Below are 18337 nucleotides of genomic sequence, written 5' to 3'. Positions count from 1 at the left end.
AGCCCCGCCCAAATAATCGGTGTAACTCCACAGTTCAGTACTACATAGTTCACAGTCTTTGCAATGTGTTTCAACAAAACTTTTCTACCATGTGTTTAGAAACTAAAATGACTTTACACAGAAAAATAATCATATGTATTTATTGTCCAAGGGTCCTCAATTTCTCAATTCACAAAAATTTACCCGACTGGTCCACAGCTGCATCATGCATGCAGGATAACATTCATTTCCCATTTTACACATTAGGGTTTCATTGAAGATTGCTGTGATCTGTATGCATATAAATGCATTCATGATCTATTCTTTGGCAAATTTTCAATTTTGCTTGTGTGCTGTGAGTTTGCTAAAGTATCGGTTCAAGGTTACGCTTAAATAAAGAGATCGTGAGTTGACACACTTGAGTGGAGGAAAAGTGCAGGCGGCACGGTTCATCTGCAATAATCTTTGTCATCCAGTGTTCCACACACAGCGGATAGCACTGTCTTTAAGACATCAGTCAGTGAAAAGCACAGAGAGATGATTTTATAATAACTTCCACATTGGGATTGCAGAGCTGCTATTATTGAATGCCCATGAAGATATAACAAAACACGCAGGCAAGATGTGAATAATAAGACCCTGGCCACGTCCTGGAGGGTTGAGCCAGAGGATTCTACATGTCATAGTTATTAAAGAGCCAGCAGTGTAAGCACGCTAACTGTGTGATACTCTGAGGGTTTATGGGGGTGGGCAACCAGTCACTGTAGTTTGCTATATAATGCACTTAGTTAAACGCTTTTGGAGAATTGTTATTTTTAATATTTTAGTTATTTATATGTAGCTTAAAATAGATTGTTATGCTGATTGAACTGTTCATGCAGGTAAGTTGGCTTTTTGGCAAAAACCTTTGGAATGATACATGATAGTGCTCGCTTACATCAACTAAATCTCACTTAAAAGTAAAGTAAGTGAAAGTAAAATAAATGCCTAGATATATAAAATATGTATATTTTAGACCACATGCAAGTCTTTATTTTTACATAACACTTTAGTATAAAATGATCGGGTTGGATGTACTTGAGTGTCTCATGCACAAAGCACACAGGATACTGTAGGACTATATAACCACAGAAATGATCTCTGCCAAAAATGTGTGTACCAGTGCGACCTCATGCATCATTACTGTTTTTCTATTGCATTGACATTGGACTCAGTTCTTGAATTGTGTGCCTCTGGATGAGCATTGGCAATAAAGTCATATTATTATAATTTGTCCTGTAGAAAAGGTATTATGAAGACTGCTGTATGATTAAATTCATCTGTAACCTGGATTTTCAAAACAGCAAGCAGAAACATTTACTGTACGTTTAGGTCAATGGCTTTCGATTGGTTTTGCTTCATCACCTTCTGTACTGTAGATTTATATTGGACATTAAAGTGGTAACGTAGCATGATACCAAATTTATATATTGTAGAAAAGTAAACAAAAACTCCTTAAAATAAATGATGATATTTATTAATATCACCATAAAGTGCAGCGACCCAACATTATGTGTAGAAAAACTGAGTGTATGGTTTCAATTTTAATGGCGTCACAAGCCAATAATTTACTGCGGAAAGGACGTTGTGGTCGGCACAGACTGTTTATTCATGTTGCCAGTGAACTTATATTTAATGTAGACTAGGCCAGATTTTAGTTTACCTTGTGTAAATTTGCTTTAATTGTGTCATCAAACTTGTGTATGTCAGCATCTGTCTACTGTCTAAAAATGCTGGATTATTTTCTACCCAGCACTGGGTCAAACAGTGATGAACAGAACCAGTTGGGTTAAATTAACCCTATTTGACCCAATAATGGGTTAAAACAACCCATCTTTTGGGGTCAGCATACACTGTAAAAAAAATCCGTAAAAAAATGTAAAATTCCGACAGCTGGGGTGCTGTAAAAATACTGTAAAATAACGGCCAAAATAAATGACATAAATTTTCCGTATTACAAAAATACAGTTTTTTTCTGTAATTTCCCAATAGGTTAAATTACAATCCAATGGCTGGGTTTGTCCCTTTTTGATCCACTGCTGGGTTAAAATTAACCCAGCATTTTTAGAGCGTATTAATTTGTTACAAATAAACAAACCCAACAATCTGGTTGGTTAAATGCTAAAGCTTAAATGATACTTTCATTAGAAGAAAAAATGAAGTTTGCCATTGATCCATTTTGGCTCTTTACTGTTAAACCTTTCGATGGCCTAAAAAACCCCAAAGGTTTCCTTCCTAAGCATTACTAAGCCTTCACTATGTGCATACAGTGCCTTGGCTAATTTACATTTGTCATTCAACGTTGATGCTATTAAGAGCATTTAACTAATGTTTTCTTGTCTGGCTTAGGTCCACCAGGAAAAAGAGGAAGAAGAGGACGCAACGGAGACCCTGGTGAGTTTGTTTTTGACTCTGTATGTGCGGTTTGACCCTGATTGTCTCATTCAATGGCCAGCCAATTAAAAAACAGTTAAATCCTGAAAATGATTTGTGGCCCTGAGTCTATGACATGGTTAATAAATGTTCCCCCAAACCACAATTTCCAAGTGCTTGGAAGAGGATTTCGGTACAAATGCATGCCAACATCGGATTCTGTGTCCACTGACTGACATTCCAAAGGGTTTGGTTTATTACATTAGCGATTACCAGCAGTTCCGTTTTAACTGGACCTCCAGTTAGAGGTGCCGAATCAGGCCAGCCATACAAATCTTGTTCAAATGGGCCAGAAAAACGGTTTTCTGGAACGCACGTGTAGTAAGAGACCCAAAACATGCAGTGTGAAATAGCTCCTGGATCACATTAATGGGGAAAACAAAGAGCATTTTATATCCAAATTATAATTTTATCCAGTGGTGTTCTGAAGCATAGCTCCCCTCCCTTCATAAAGGTAAACTTACATAAAAAGTCAATTTGAATGACTTCATATAAAGTGCATTCCTTATTACAGGAAATATGGGCAGTAACTGGAAAGAAAAGCAGAGAACTGGAATCCATTTGATTTTTTTTTACTTAATTGTAGAGTATCTGTGTTCAGTGTTCCTGTAGTTAATAATAATTCATTAAATATTCAGGAATACAAGGGGAAAATGTACTATATATTGAAAATTGCTGTTTTTTATTCCAGTCTTGGGTCAAAAAAGGACAAACTCAGACGTTGGGTTTAAATAATCCAGAAAATTTTTAGAATTGACCCAACAATCGGTTAAAACAACCCAACATTTTGAAAGTTTACGCGGCTGTGATATCTTGGCGTGTTTCAGCCTAAAACAATAAATAACAAAATGTGTAATGATTGCTAATGCCCAGCGGTCAATCACTGCCATTGTACAGACAAAAAGGCATTGCTTCAATTTAGTGCCGGGATGGGTCATTCCCACCGAGCCGGTAGCTGGACTCACATGAGCCAATACCTTGCCTAACCTTGTCTCTGACCACACACACACACCTTCACATGGGATGTGGTCCAGTGTCAAGCCAAAACAAATTAAATTCTTAGAAAAAGACCCAGAGACGTCTGGACTTTTCCTTACTTCACAAACTGTGCCAATTAAACTGATATGTAACAGACTCGCCCTCATGAAAATTTTTTGGGATGTTTAGTAGTGTAGTAGTCGATTTGCATATTAAATTTGGACCGCTGGTCGATCAGTCAACCAACCTGACGCATCTGTAGTACGTTACAGTATATTCTTTCAAAAGTATGTTAGTGTTTGTTTATGCTCCAGTATAAAACAAGCATCGTATTCACAGTACGATATTTTATCTGTTTGAAAATCCGTGTCTGGGTAAGGCAGGCTTATGGCAGTCCCATCATTGAATGAATTCTGTGTCTGTGCTTCTCATCAATCAACAGTTGTACAAACAGCAGAAAAGCTTCGCTATTTTGAGGGAAACCTTTAAATTGTACTGCAGAAGCTGAGCAAATGGATTCTGAGTCGCATTTATGTTTGTCTGGCCAGAGGGTTTCCAAGTTGAGAAGCTCAGATCTTTAGGTGAGACCGATTACCTCATCAGGCTAAATGGGACATCCTTTCATCTGGTAATATAGGGACCACAACATCCAGCTGGTTGAAAGAGTACACTTCATGGAAGCATAAGTTAGGCACAGTAAATGAGATTTTGACAAGGAAGAGACTGTTGCTGGACTGGGATGCTGAGAGAAGTCTTAGTGTAGGCGGGGCTCGTGGTTGAGGAAGGCACCGGAAAGCTGCTGAGTCAGTCTTCTGCGGTCGTCTGTACCCAAGCAGAACTGGTGGTCAGTGTTTGGATGTACAAGGCTTTTCCTCACCCATTCATGGACAGTTACACACCTCGCTTGTGTAGACCTGAAGCATCTGTTTGGATTCTTTTAAAAAGTAAGCGAAGTAGTAATAAAAAAGTTTGGTGAAAGAATTGTTTTCCTATCACTATTCTCAGAAGAAAGAGGAAAACGCATTATGAACTCTTTTATAAAAAAGTCCAAAGACTTGTGTTGCAGATTGATTTGTGACTGAGGTAAAGGACATAAAAACACATCACAAAAACTAACAAGAACTTTCAAACGGCACACACAGCCCCAGTGGCCCTGAAATCCTAGATCTCGAACATGTGAGTGCCCCCTTCGCATTGTTGGCCAACAGTTTGTAAAGAGATATTCTGTCACCATGCCAGTTTGAATGCCACGGGTATAAAAATAAGCTGCGATTGTGTGCGAATGTTGTAATGTGATGCTTGTCTGTTTGTGCCATTGAAATTAGAGTATCCGGAAGAAAAGCTATTTGGCTTGTACTGTATTTATGCCTCTGTGGGGGTCTTGTACATCAGTGAGGGGCTTATTTAAGACAGTGATGGTTGGAGAACATCATATTCCAGCTGTTGGGTTTTTAACTCCATCATGAATGTGCGAATGATCTCACCTGTAACAAATTATGACTCCTTTTCTCTATTTTCTGTTTTCTATCCCCAGGACCTCCTGTAAGTACCATGCCAACAATCTGAGTGCAGTTTGCATGACTAATTCAACATCATTTCAGGTACAGTGTCTTGTTTACGATCCAGACGGAGAACGTCTCCTCAGTTTTAAAAAGAGATGACATAACGTAGGTCTTACATCTGTTTTTCTTTAAATTTAGTTTTTTTTTTTGCGTTCACTACTGTTATTATTATCAGATGCCTTTGGACCTGCAGCACTGTAGGTTTCATTCAATATTATGTTTAATCTGGTAACTCCGGTGTAGTGTCTTGGCTTTGGTGGTTGCCATAAAAAACTCCCACATGCCCAGTGTAATCTTATGGTATGATTAAAATTATTTTTTACCCATGGTGCTCACTAAACGAGGAGAACGTTATTGCCATCTGAATAGGTCCGCGAATGCCCATAACGCCCTGTGAAAGTTATAAGGCCTTTTGAGGTTCCCAGACACTGCAAGGAAAAGTCTGACTTCATTATGTGCCGAGTGATCACAGAAACTCTCCACAGTACCTCACACGAAAGGAAAATGTCTGCTGACCAAACTGATGAAACCCTTGTCCATATTTAAAGGGATAGTTCACCCAAAAATGAAAATTCTGTCATTATTTACTCACCCTCAAGTTGTTATAAACCTGTATACATTTCTTTGTTTTGCTAAACACAAATAGTAAACAGGAGCACCATTGACTGTCATAGTAGGAAAGAAAAATACTATGAAAGTCAATGGTGCTCAAAAACAGTTTGGTTAAAAACACTGTTCTGCCGAACACAAAGGAAGATACACTCACCTAAAGGATTATTAGGAACACCATACTAATACTGTGTTGGACCCCCTTTCACCTTCCGAACTGCCTTTATTCTACGTGTCATTGATTCAACAAGGTGCTGAAAGCATTCTTTAGAAATGTTGGCCCATATTGATAGGATAGCATCTTGCAGTTGATGGAGATTTGTGGGATGCACATCCAGGGCACGAAGCTCCCGTTCCACCACATCCCAAAGATGCTCTATTGGGTTGAGATCTGGTGACTTGGGGGCCATTTTAGTACAGTAAACACATGTTGGAAGAAGCCATCAGAGGATGGGTACATGGTGGTCATAAAGGGATGGACATGGGCAGAAACAATGCTCAGGTAGGCTGTGGCATTTAAACGATGCCCAATTGGCACTAAGGTGCCTAAAGTGTGCCAAGAAAACATCCCCCACACCATTACACCACCACCAGCAGGCACAGTTGTAACAAGGCATGATGGATTCGTGACTGCTCATCCGTGGGGTGCTAATTCAAAATATGTGTTCGTAGTGTCATGTGTGTTGCTTGCGTTTTCAAAATATGTGTTTGTTGCCTCATGTGAACAATTTGCATCATGTGTTTTATCAAAATAAGTGCCTGCTGCACACGCGTCAAAACCATTTATGATAAAAGAGACGCTCACGTTCACAAAATACATGCAAGACACTCCCTTAACAGGAAACTCTGATTACGCATGAGATTATGCGAGTATCTGGCAAACGTGAGCGTCTCTTTTATCATAAACCCTTTAGACGCGTTCGCAGCAGGCACTTATTTTGACAAGACACGTGATGCACACATGATCTCTCAAAGCGCAGAACACATATTTTGAAAAAAGGAACCACACACATGACGGGCTACATACATGTTGTGACGAACTTCGCATCGAGCGCCCTCGAAAAAGAAGTCACCGGCCGTCACTGGACAACACGATCACTATCTAAACTTTTCTAAAGAGATTCTTCTACATTTTTAGGGAAGAGCTTGAAAAGCATTTCTACATTATGTCAGGCCACTCATTTCATTCAGTAAAAAAACTTTTACAGGATCATTAGGCCACATTAACTTAATATTGGCTCTTCTGGGAACTGCAGTGCACACATATGACAGACATTAATTTACATTAGTAAGAAAATATTGAGCGCTGGAGATTATTTAATCATGAAATTTCCAATAAATACCATTAACATGTTTATGTAATATAAACCCTATTAGCGGAGAAGCAGTAGTGTTAACTTGTCACACTAAATAAATTGTTCCTTGCTTGAAATGGCATGGTTGGAAATGGTTTTAGTACCCACCTAACCACAATGATGTCACGATTGGAATGAAAACATGTATTAACTGAACGGGCCAAACTGGAAATTGCATATAAAAATTACACGCCAATTATCTAAATTTCAGAGATGTCAAAGGTTTAGAGACTGCATAAGAAGTATTATTACTCAATCCTGGAGGTTTTATGTGGCACTGAGTTACATTAGTGGCTCTTGGAAACATCTCTGCCCTATTATACTTAGGTTCTGTCTCATTAGCAAACCCAATGGTGTTTTCATTAAGCATATCACCACTTTGTTCGTCATTTTAGGGTCCATAACATCTCCACCAGTACATGTTGTTATTATCATAATGGTGCTGAAGGTTATAAGGAAATTAATGTTAACCCAGATGTTGCTTTTTGTCCCTCAGGCCGAAATCCATGCAAAGCACAAAAAATTAGTTCCTAACGGGCGCTTATATGCATTGTTGTCAATTAAGAGTAGCTCACAATACATCTGTCTTCAATTCCTTGGACAAATATTGGTTGAGCCATTGTAACCATGGTCAGGATATTTAAGCAAGCTCTGCAGAGTGTCATTGTCTGTAAAGGTTGAGGATTCAATAGCATTCAATAGCATTAGCAGTGCAAAAGGTCACTTATAAAATACTACAATAAAATGTACCTTGTAATGCACTTAAAGTCACTTTAAGTATACCTGCCAAATGCATAAATATCTGCATATTAAACCATGTTAGGTCAAACTGTTTACATTTATGCATTTGGCAGACAACACAATGTATTTAATTCATCAGTATGTGTGCTCCCTGGGATCAAACCCATGACCTTTTGGGCAAATCCTCTACCAGCTGCGCTACAGGAACTACTTCATATAAAAATTACTAACTTCATATTATAATAACTTTAGTTTCCACTTACATTATACACTGCTTGCCTTTTGTACTTTGTGTTTAGCTGTCCAAGTAAACTTTTTACTCGGAATATAAAAAAGGATTGCTGAAAGGTGGAAATGGAAAGGTTTTTCCATTTTTCATTCGTGCCTGACTTGAGGTACTATGTGTCAAGGTGAATAAATTATACAGTGTGCTTGACTGGAGGGAGAAGCGCACTGGTGAAATCCAGGAGCTCCACATTTGGTCTCATCCATAATGCAGCGCATCTGTTAATAAAACATTTTCCAGCTGGTCTTTGATCAACCCTCCTCCAGGGGAGTCTCAGTTCAATACGCTAACTTGCTGCCAATTAGCATGACAGTAAGACGTGCGAGAGATGAGCACATTCAGTGGAAATGACACAAGTATGTGTGCATTGCAAAAAAAGTTCATGAAAACGAATGAGCTGATCAAGAGTACACAACCAAAGATTTTCTTATTGCAAGTTTTTAAGCAAATCAAAAGTTTAAGTTAAAAGTGATCCTGTACGTGAAATCAAGGCTAAAGTCTCAACATCTAATTCTGAGAATAGGAGCATCATGGTTGGATTTCACTCATTGATTTAACTTTAATTTCAAACTTTGACATGACCTTACATTATGTAGTATGATTTTATGTAGAAACTAGTGAATCACAAAATTATTTTTAGCTAGGTTTTGATACTTTTATCTAAAGCAACTTAGTATATTTTATCAGTGTTCCCAGGGAATTAAACCCATGAAGTTTTAGCTGCTAAAGCAGTCCCAATTGTTACTGTTTGCAAATCAGGACAAAGCACTGAGGCTTAATAGATTTGTTCTTGATGAACATTTTCACATGCAAACATGTGAATGTCCGAAGGTCAGTTGTATAGATTTTTAGCGGCATCTAGTGACTGTGAATTGCAACCAACAGCTCAGTCCACAGCTTACCCCTCTCTTTCGAAACGCATAGTTACGGTAGCCACCACAGTACAAACATGTCGTGATCTGAGACAACGTAGTGACAGAACACACTCTATAGTTTGTCCGTTTATGGTAGAAATATGACGCCGTAAAATGGCGACTTCCATTTAAGGGGACTTGCGGTGTATGAAGATAAAACGGCTCTTAGATAATAAAAACAATACAGTTCATTTTGTAAGGTCTTTATACACAACTGATAATATAGTTATGTATAATATATTGAATTTCTGTCAAGAGATCCTTTTATAAATTGCACATTGCAACTTTAAGAGTGCATGTAGCTATATGGTACTTCTGCCTGTGTTTACTTTATGAGTACCATATTTTCTGGACTATAAGTCGCTCCGGAGTATAAGTCGCATCAGTCAAAAATGCGTTTTGAAGAGGAGTGCGTTTAATGCGTTTAAGTCGCACTGGACTATACATCTTTGAAGAACAGACATTAAGGGCCTGATTTTAACTATCTAAGCGCATGGTCTAAAGCGCACGACGCATGGTCTAAACTGGAATGTCCAAATCCACTTTTGCTAATTTAACGACGGGAAAAATGGTTTGTGCGTCGTGCGCACGGTCGAAAAGGATTGTTCCTATTCTTTTAATGAGTAATGGGTGTGTTTTGGGCATAACGTGCAATAAACCAATGAGACTCTTATCTCTCATCCCCTTTAAAAGCCAGTTGCTCTGGCACTATGTCTTATCCCTATTTAGATGACGGACTTTGTAAACTGAAAAACTAAGCGGAGGAAGAAGATCCCCAGTTTAAGATTAATGTTAAATATGTCGTTTTCTTTCAGTCATGGAAGTATAATTAGCAGGCTTTTAATTGCTTTAAATGTATGACTATCCAACATCATCAAAAAATAATTTACAAGTATGTAAGAAAAGGTTTGTACTCTAAAAGTACTTTAGTTGTAACAAACAGGAGATAAAGAATTTACAAACGTGCGGAGTGCCATTTTAGCACTCGGACAGTGCCATGAGTTTTTAAAAAGCATTACTTTAAAAAAATTTCATCTCACCATATCCACAGGTACAAAGTCATCATATACAATAAATCTATGGGAAGCATTAAAAAAAATATTTACAAATTGATGCAATATTTGCATTTGTTTAAAGCAAAACATTTATTTACTTACAGGGAAGCAGCTCGTTACGCCTTCTTACGTCTCATAATCGGTCCTTATTTTTGTCCAAGAGACTTAAAAATAATCTTTTACATTTCAATCCTTTCATTTTTCATATTATAAAAAGGGTTGTGTTCTGCTGCACATCCATGTGTGTGATAAGCAAGTGTGCATTGTAATCCCGTATTACAAACGCGCTCATTAAATAACAAAAACAATATTGCGCCATTGACTTTAGACCAGGTTTTTGTTGGTCAATGGCGTAGTCTATTTTAATTGCCTCAAAATAGCAACACGCCAACAATGCAATTGAACACACCTCGTTTTCAGACCAGAATGCCCATGGGCACAAAATTGGGCACAAATGCATATGCTATATAAATATCATGGCGCTAAACGTGAAAATTATCATTGCGCTGGGTTGAAACTAGCAAAAGACTCTTGCGTCGTGCATTGCCCTTAATCTGGAAAGGCAAGTTATTCAATAGCACTTAACAATAGCACAGAACAGCAGGCTGAATAGGTGTTACATGTTAAAGTAACATAAACAAATATTTACAGAGTAAACAATAGCATATAGAACATACCTGGAAGGCTGAATAGGCTAAATTAACACCAACAAGTTAACAAATCAAGTTCAAAAAGGTCACAAAGTCATTCCACATCACTGAATACATTGAATTACATAAATACAGGAGGAGAGAGGACTCTTGTGGCTGTAGACTGTATTGGTTTCTTTTCATATGAAATAATTATGACGTATACAGTAAGTCGCACCTGAATAGAAGTTCCAGGACGCACCAAAATATGAAAAAAGTGTGACTTATAGTCCGGAAAAACCGGTAACTGTACTGTTGTGTTCATATGCTCAGTTTCACTATTTTACCGTATGTTTTATTTTATTAAAGTTGGACACTATCATTGGATTTTCTTTACTGGAGTAAAATTTCACAGGATAAAACAGACCATCCGGAGCTTTTGTTAGGTTTGCCATCACAACCACTGAGTAGTGAAGAAAACGTCCCAAAAATAAATAAAAACTGAACCTACTGCTGTTTTAAATTGGAAGCACAGTCATAGCATCTGTTTGTAGTTTAAGCTGTTCATAAGGTAATTTCTCGCCATTGTTTATGTTGTAGATCCTTTAAGGCAAACATAACTTTTCATTTTTACTTCCACCATGACTGAACCTACTGTATAGTGTGCAATATAAGTGATCTTTGATCAGATTACTGTAAATAATTACTTTGTAATGTGTTACATGTACTAGAGCTGCAATAGATAGAAATCTGTAAATGTTATGGCAATGTATTATCTGCATCAATGGCAAGCCCTTGGCTGTTTTTCTTTAAATAGACTTTCCATGGCTCCTTTGTATGGCCCTGAAATTATCTTTTGTTAACTGAAGAGCCCTTGATGAAACGCTCTGCTGCGTGCATGCGCTTTCATGTATTTGGGTTGAATTTTCATTCTCCAAGGATGCAGAAAAACACACAGCGGGTTGAGATTTCTGCAACAAAGGCTGTCCAGATCTTCCCAAAATCCAGTGGTGAATGATAAAATGTTCCTTCATTTAAATTGCTATGAGCAATGTGTCGAGCTGTTTAAGTCATCGCCCTGCCTATAATTTTGAAGAGCAAGACCGATACCCTGATTAAGTCAGGGGTATCAAGAGAGGGCATAGCATTCACGTGTGTGGCATTACTGAATTTGTTCATCTTCGCCTAAAATCTTTCCTTGTATTTAAGTGGGCCAAGTGCGGAAACAGATGAACGTTTTTCGAAAGGTTTAATATTGAAGTAGCGCTCATAATGAGAGCATTAGCAACAGGCAGTTTCGTTTGATAGGTTTTAATGAGGTTTTTTACAAATCTGTTAAAGCCACTCAATAAATTTGAAGACCACAGGAGTGTGGAGCCTGCTGAGTGAGGGCTCCCCGCAGTCAACGGCCCTTCCTGTCAGAAAAATGACCGGCTTCATTAGTGCTCACAGGCCTCTCCCTGGCCACGCCACCTGAATTACCAGGTGACCCAGAAAATTAACTTGCCTGGCTGCGTGCCGAATCCTCAAGTGCTTTTATGACCGGTGCAAAACACTTTTTTCTCTTCATCGACTGATGCACCGACGCATGCATGTAGTTGACATTAAGGCTTTTATGTTGCAAAGTAATTATGATAGGCTGTGGATATAAGAACCAGATGACGTTCCCAATCCAGTTTTCCAGTGTGGTTTTCCTATCCTAGCCTAACCTCCCTTACTGGGATTCAACCGATGAGCACCAGCCGCTTGTGGTCATCCGTTTCTGCCCATTCTGCTCTGATTACTTACAGCCTCGTCCTCTATTGGTTTTCCCACTGGAGGTTGTTTCCTGTATAGCACTGCTAATATGATCAAGGGATTCTCATGGTCACCTCAGTGTGTGCTTGTTTGACTTTTTTCATCTTAGTAATTCATATCTCAGGTTTGGGGGTTCCATGTATGGTTTTATCTTCAGTTTAGAGGTTAACCAGTAAATTCTCTCCAGGAACCGCCTGAGAATGAAGAAGCAATTAATAGCACTTCTCATTATACTTAAATGATGGACTTTGTTTGTGAGCTTGCTCCAAATATGGTTCCCAGGCAGGTTTCATATGAATTTACATCACTGATCTTAGAGTGTTCATGTAATGATGATTCATTTGTTCGAAAAATTAAATGATACTGTGGGAAGTGCAGTATATTATTACTTCGATATTTAGACAGTGCTGGTATTTCTTACAATTTCAATCGCTCTGTCTACTCCAGTGCTTATAAAGAATTAAATTGCTGCAAGTATTTAATTACTAAAATGTTTTACAAAAAATTAACAAATTAAGCCATATACATTAACAAATCAAATACTTTTGTATTTCTTTAAGACTGAAATTTCATAATTAGATAATCGGTGCATCTATCAGTGTGTGTGTGTGTGTATGTCTGTCTGTCTGTCTGTCACTCTGTTTGTATTTCACTCTGTCTGTCTGTATCTATGAAATATCTCTGTTTGTCCGTCTGTACATCCGTCTGTCTGTATGTCACACTGTCTCTCCGTCCATCTGTTTGCCTGCCTGCATGTCTGTCTTTCTGTTCGTCTGTCTGCCTGTCGGTATGTCTTTCACTCTGTCTGTCTGTTTGTATGTATGTCCATCTGACCATCTGTCTGTCTGTTTGTACGCATGTCACTCTTTCTTTCTTTCTGTCTGTCTGTCCGTCCATTTGTCTGTATGTCACTCTGTCTTTCTTTCTGTCTGTCTGTCTTTCTGTATGTCTGTATGAATGTCACTCTGTCTGTCTGACTGTCTGTCACTCTGTCTGTCCGTCTGTATGTCACTCTTTCTGTCTGTTTGTCTGTATGTCCCTTTGTCTGTCCATCTGTCTCTCCGTCCGTTCATCCGTCTGTCTGTTTGTATGTCTTGTATGTCACTCTGTTTGTCTGTCTGTCCGTATGTCTGTCACTCTGTATGTATGTCACTTTGTCTTTCTGTCTGTCTGTCTGTCTGTCTGTCTGTCCGTCTGTCTTTATGTCACTCTGTCTGTCCATCTGTCTGTTTGTCTGTCTGTATGTATGTCACTCTTTCTGTCTGTATGTCATTCTGTCTGTCTGTCTTGCTTTATGTCTGTATGTATGCATGCATGTCACTCTGTCTGTCCGTCTGTATGTATGTCACTCTGTCTGTCCGTCTGTTTTTCACTCTGTCTGTCTGTATGTCACTCTTTCTGTCTGCCTGTATGTATGTCACTCTGTCTTTCTGTCTGTCTGTCTGTCTGTCTGTCCGTATGTCTGTCCGTCTATCTGTATGTATGTATGTCACTTTGTCTGTCTGTATATTACTCTGTCTGTCCATACGTCTGTCTGTCCGTCCGTCCGTCTGTCTGTCTGTATGTATGTATGTATGTGTGTCACTTTGTCTGTTTGTCTGTCTGTACGTATGTCACTCTGTCTGTTCATATGTCTGTCTGTATGTATGTATGTCACTTTGTCTGTCTGTCTGTCCGTCTGTCTGTATGTCACTCTGTCTGTCCATCTCCCTGTCTGTCTGTATGGCACTCTGTCGGTCCCTCTGTCTATATGTCACTTTGTCTGTCCGTCTGTGTTTCACACTGTCTGTCTGTATGGCACTCTGTCTGTCCATATGTCTGTCTGTCTGTCTGTCTGTCTGTCTGTCCGTCCGTCCATCTGTTTTAATGTCACTCTGTTTGTCTGTCTATGTATCTATCTATCTTTATGTCTGTCTGTCTGTCTGTCTGTCTTCCTCTCTGTCTGTCTGTCTAAAATCAATTAACCCTGCACCAATGGAGTGTTTTATAATAGCATCATAAGACAGCAGTAGCATCTTCTGTGCATTAGTTAATATTGATTTGGAATCTCAACTAACCGCTAAGTAGATAGCAAGTTTATGTCAGTATCTTCCTAAATCGAAATTTAATTCACTTGCATTACACAGTGCTGGAAAACAAGAGGCTGTGTGAAGAATCATAATGTATAGACTTGTTTACTAGAGAATTCGATCAATTTTTCCAGCGCATGCTAATAACCTTTATGCTTGACAATACTAACGGGGCTTCTTAGGTAGACTACTGAATACTCAAAACACAAACTTTGCTCTTATGAAGTGAACATATATGATTGTCATTAAATTGTATTAATCAGCTCAGGTGACCCTATAGCTGCCAATAATATTCACGGTATGAGTGCAGATTGGCAGGCGATTTAACGTTTTGGTAACGTCTTTCACCTCTGCGGTTTTACATCAAACAGGCCGGTCGTCCAATGGCATTTCCGTAGAAGGTGGAGGCCAGCCTAAATTACTCTGTTTTACGACTGTGTTTTACAGCAATTGCCACCCTTGTTTTATTAGGGTTCCATAAGTTATGATCTGCCATCAAAATCTTACATGCTTCCTCTTTTGTAGCTGGTAAGGGTTTGCCATCACCACTTGCCACTGGCCTCAGTACCATCAGTACAAAGGCAAAGCCTCTTTAAATGTACATTGTGGGGGTCTCCAGCTTGTCTTTCCTGGGCCTGGGCCGTAAGATCATTGAAGTCCAACTGAGGCCCCAAATGGGCTTGGTTTCCTCCAGACCATTTCCGTTTACTATAAGTCCGATCCATTTATTTTTCTATGATTCTATCATCCAAACAGGCCTAATCTCACCATAAGCAATCCAGGAGAGATTTTCATCTGGTTAATAAATCAGGTGCTATTTGTCACATGGACTGCATTACCCTTTCTTTTACTTAATCTCAGTACCTAAAAGGAATGTGCAGGAAACGTGATGCTACCACTTTCACATATGTGAATGGAAAATACATGTGTGATAGTTTAAAAGGTGCCACCAGAAAGCACAGATTGTTTTTCTTGGTACCCCGACCAAATTCACAGTGTGGAGAACATAATGTCAAATTATTATCTGTCATGACTTACGATAACGATTTGTGAGATTCCGAATGAATTACAAGATGTACTTGCTACTTTTTGGTTGTAAGATTTTAGCACTACATATTCTTTAAGATCATTATAGGATAATGAGAACGGCAGGTTAACCCACAACTGATTGATAGCCCACAAAAAGGGATGTATCTGATGATGGATTTTAAAATGTGCCTTTGTAGACAGTTTGCTATGTACAATGAATCAAGCAGTTCAGAGATGGTGAAAAGTAGACCTTAATTGCATGCATATTTACTGCACTGAACCAATATTTTGAGCTAGCAAATTCCTGTACTCGGGTTGGTTTGATGCTTGTTTTATAGACTGTTTCGTATCATATCTAAGCCAACCAACTTTTAGTCATAATAACTTAAGAGTAACTCATAATAAAGTAAATGACTTCATGATTAACCTGATACTTAATGAAGTGCATACAAACCATAATGAGATATTCTGATTGATAACTTATCATGTTGTCATTAATGTTAAGTAAACAGACTTTATCAGATTTGTGAACACAGACCATTCTTGTTGGTAAGTCCTCGTTTATCAGTGGCGTAGCAAGTGAGTCCGGGGCCCATATGCAAAAAAAAATTTACGGGCCCCCTTAAGCCAAAGCCCCTCTTGCCCGTTGGCACTGTTAACTGTGGCACGCAGGTCTGTTAACAACATATAATTTAAAAAGGTAGTCAATATTTTTTCTTTAATTTTTTACTTGAAAGGGTAGATTTAAATAAAGAAAAACTAAATGTTTTGGGTAGTTTTTGACTCGTGACTAACTTCTCTGCCTTCTCTTTTCTCTTTGAGGCCCCACTTTTATGTTTATATTTGTCCATCCTTAATGTTCGTGTAGATAGCCGCTATAGTAACCTATCACACTGTGTTTTCTTTTTTTGGCGCGGCGATGCGTCATGTAAAAAATATGGCGTAGTAGTCTATGGCAGCCGCGGAGTGCAAAAAAACGCAAACAAGAAATGACGGAGAAATTAGACATTAAGGAAAAATAAGAAATCACTACACATGATATGCATAATAATAATAATAAAATTAAATTGAAAAAAAATTTTTTATTAAAAGCTGGGGGAATTCTACCCTTTCAAGTAAAAAATTAAAGAAAAAATATTGACTACCTTTTTAAATTATACAAGCCCATTTGCACCTGCATACTCTGCATACCCAGACGCTATGCCACTGCCTGTTATATATTTTCTTTAGTGCTGGTCCCCAGTTTTTCTAACAGAGCACCATTACATTGACCTGCTGTCGTGTTTGTGTGCAATTATGTTTTGTCAGTTGTCATTTGTCTCTTTTGAAATGCACTTTTTCACATTTATGCCCTAAAACAGCAGTTCAGCTGTCCTACAGACAGACAGACTCATACATATGTTTTTTTTTTTTTTGATATTTTTCTAAGTTTCAAATTTTAAGAAGCTTTTTTACTCCATAGCACCACCCTCTGGTCATCACAATGAATGGCAGCATGTTAAAAAATTTAAATCCCTGAGCTGAAACCAGAAAATACCAGAAATGTTAATTTAAATTATATATATAAACAAGTAAAACATTATAACACAGCCCTTGTGTTTTAGTTTATTTAAAAAATTTATATTCAAGGTTACATCTGATGCAAAGTGATGTTATTTGGAGCTGTGGTTGAGTACAAATACCATCAGAATTGTTATGCAACAATTCAGTAAGACATCAATATCATTTTACAAATTAACTGTAGCCCACACTATTACCTTGACATAACTGTTTAATCAAACAAGTTGCCCTGAATATTTTGCATAGTTAAATAGGATAGATAATGTGATGATTGACATCAGTTTTATGAATAGGTCTGGAATATAGTGCTGGCTTGTGTCTTGGCATTTACTGTACTGTATACCTCTGGGCTCCTTCTTGTCTAGGTTAGAAGACTCGAGTGAAGCCAATAGGCAAAATGCAGCTTGTCCCCATCTGGTTATTAGAAGATTTCTATCATTGCATACATACACTGTTAGATATTTTCAAGGATTTTTACAGTAACCTACTGGCAACACTGTTGCCAGTAGGCTACTGTAAATAAGATTTACAGTTCTAAACTGTATTTCCATTTTACAGTATTTAAATGCTACTGTAAATATGTAATACAGTGTGCTACCGTAAAAAACCCAGGTTTGCAGTATACTACTGTATACTATACTACTATTCTTTTTATTTTTTTATACATTCATTTTTATTATATTTAAATTAGCTATAATTTTTAGATAAAATTAATTTTTACATTTTAACCTACAGATACTGCTAACATTTAATTCAAAGAGACAATTTCAAATATTGAAGCCTTTATTTAAAACAATACAAATACTTTAAGAAGTTGTGTGAAATTACAATTCATTTAATACATTTAAAATAACATAAATTATAAACATACATACATATATCACTGATTACAGGTTTAGTTAATCCAAAAATTATAATTGTATAATTTAAACAATGATTTTCTTTGGTTTTCCAGTTACAATGGGAGTAGTCTGTGACCGCATTATAAAATGGCTCCACATTATACATGCTATATATTTCAAGTGTCCCAAAGACATACAAAAAGGGGTGATGAAAATATAATCCATATAATCAATTTTGACCCATCATTTCTCTAAATGAGTAATGCAAGTAAACAGCTATACCTGATGGATAGGATGCTCACAGTCAAGTTTACGGTCAGGTCTGCAACAACCAGGATATACCAACAAAATATACACATCAGGAAGAATGTGTAGATGCAGTATTTGGAGAGTCTTTGGCATAGGACTTCACACACCCAATCATGTCTGCCTTTAGACGACTTTAAATTATGTCAAGTTA

General features: G+C 37.8%; 1 protein-coding gene across 1 annotated transcript in view; it reads left to right on the top strand.

Annotated features, from left to right (window-relative positions):
- LOC135778574 (uncharacterized) overlaps positions 1 to 18337 on the top strand; it is a 207558-nt gene that overhangs the window by 103682 nt on the left and 85539 nt on the right. Inside the window, exons 3-4 of the mRNA XM_073812961.1 lie at positions 2368 to 2412; positions 4964 to 4971. Coding sequence (XP_073669062.1) covers positions 2368 to 2412; positions 4964 to 4971 — 53 coding nt within the window. The remainder of the gene's footprint in view (positions 1 to 2367; positions 2413 to 4963; positions 4972 to 18337) is intronic.

The sequence above is a fragment of the Paramisgurnus dabryanus genome, chromosome 2, assembly GCF_030506205.2.
Source record: "Paramisgurnus dabryanus chromosome 2, PD_genome_1.1, whole genome shotgun sequence".
NCBI lineage: Eukaryota > Metazoa > Chordata > Actinopteri > Cypriniformes > Cobitidae > Paramisgurnus > Paramisgurnus dabryanus.
The sequence above is the reverse complement of the archived record's forward strand: the minus strand, read 5'-3'. Positions and strand labels throughout refer to the sequence as shown.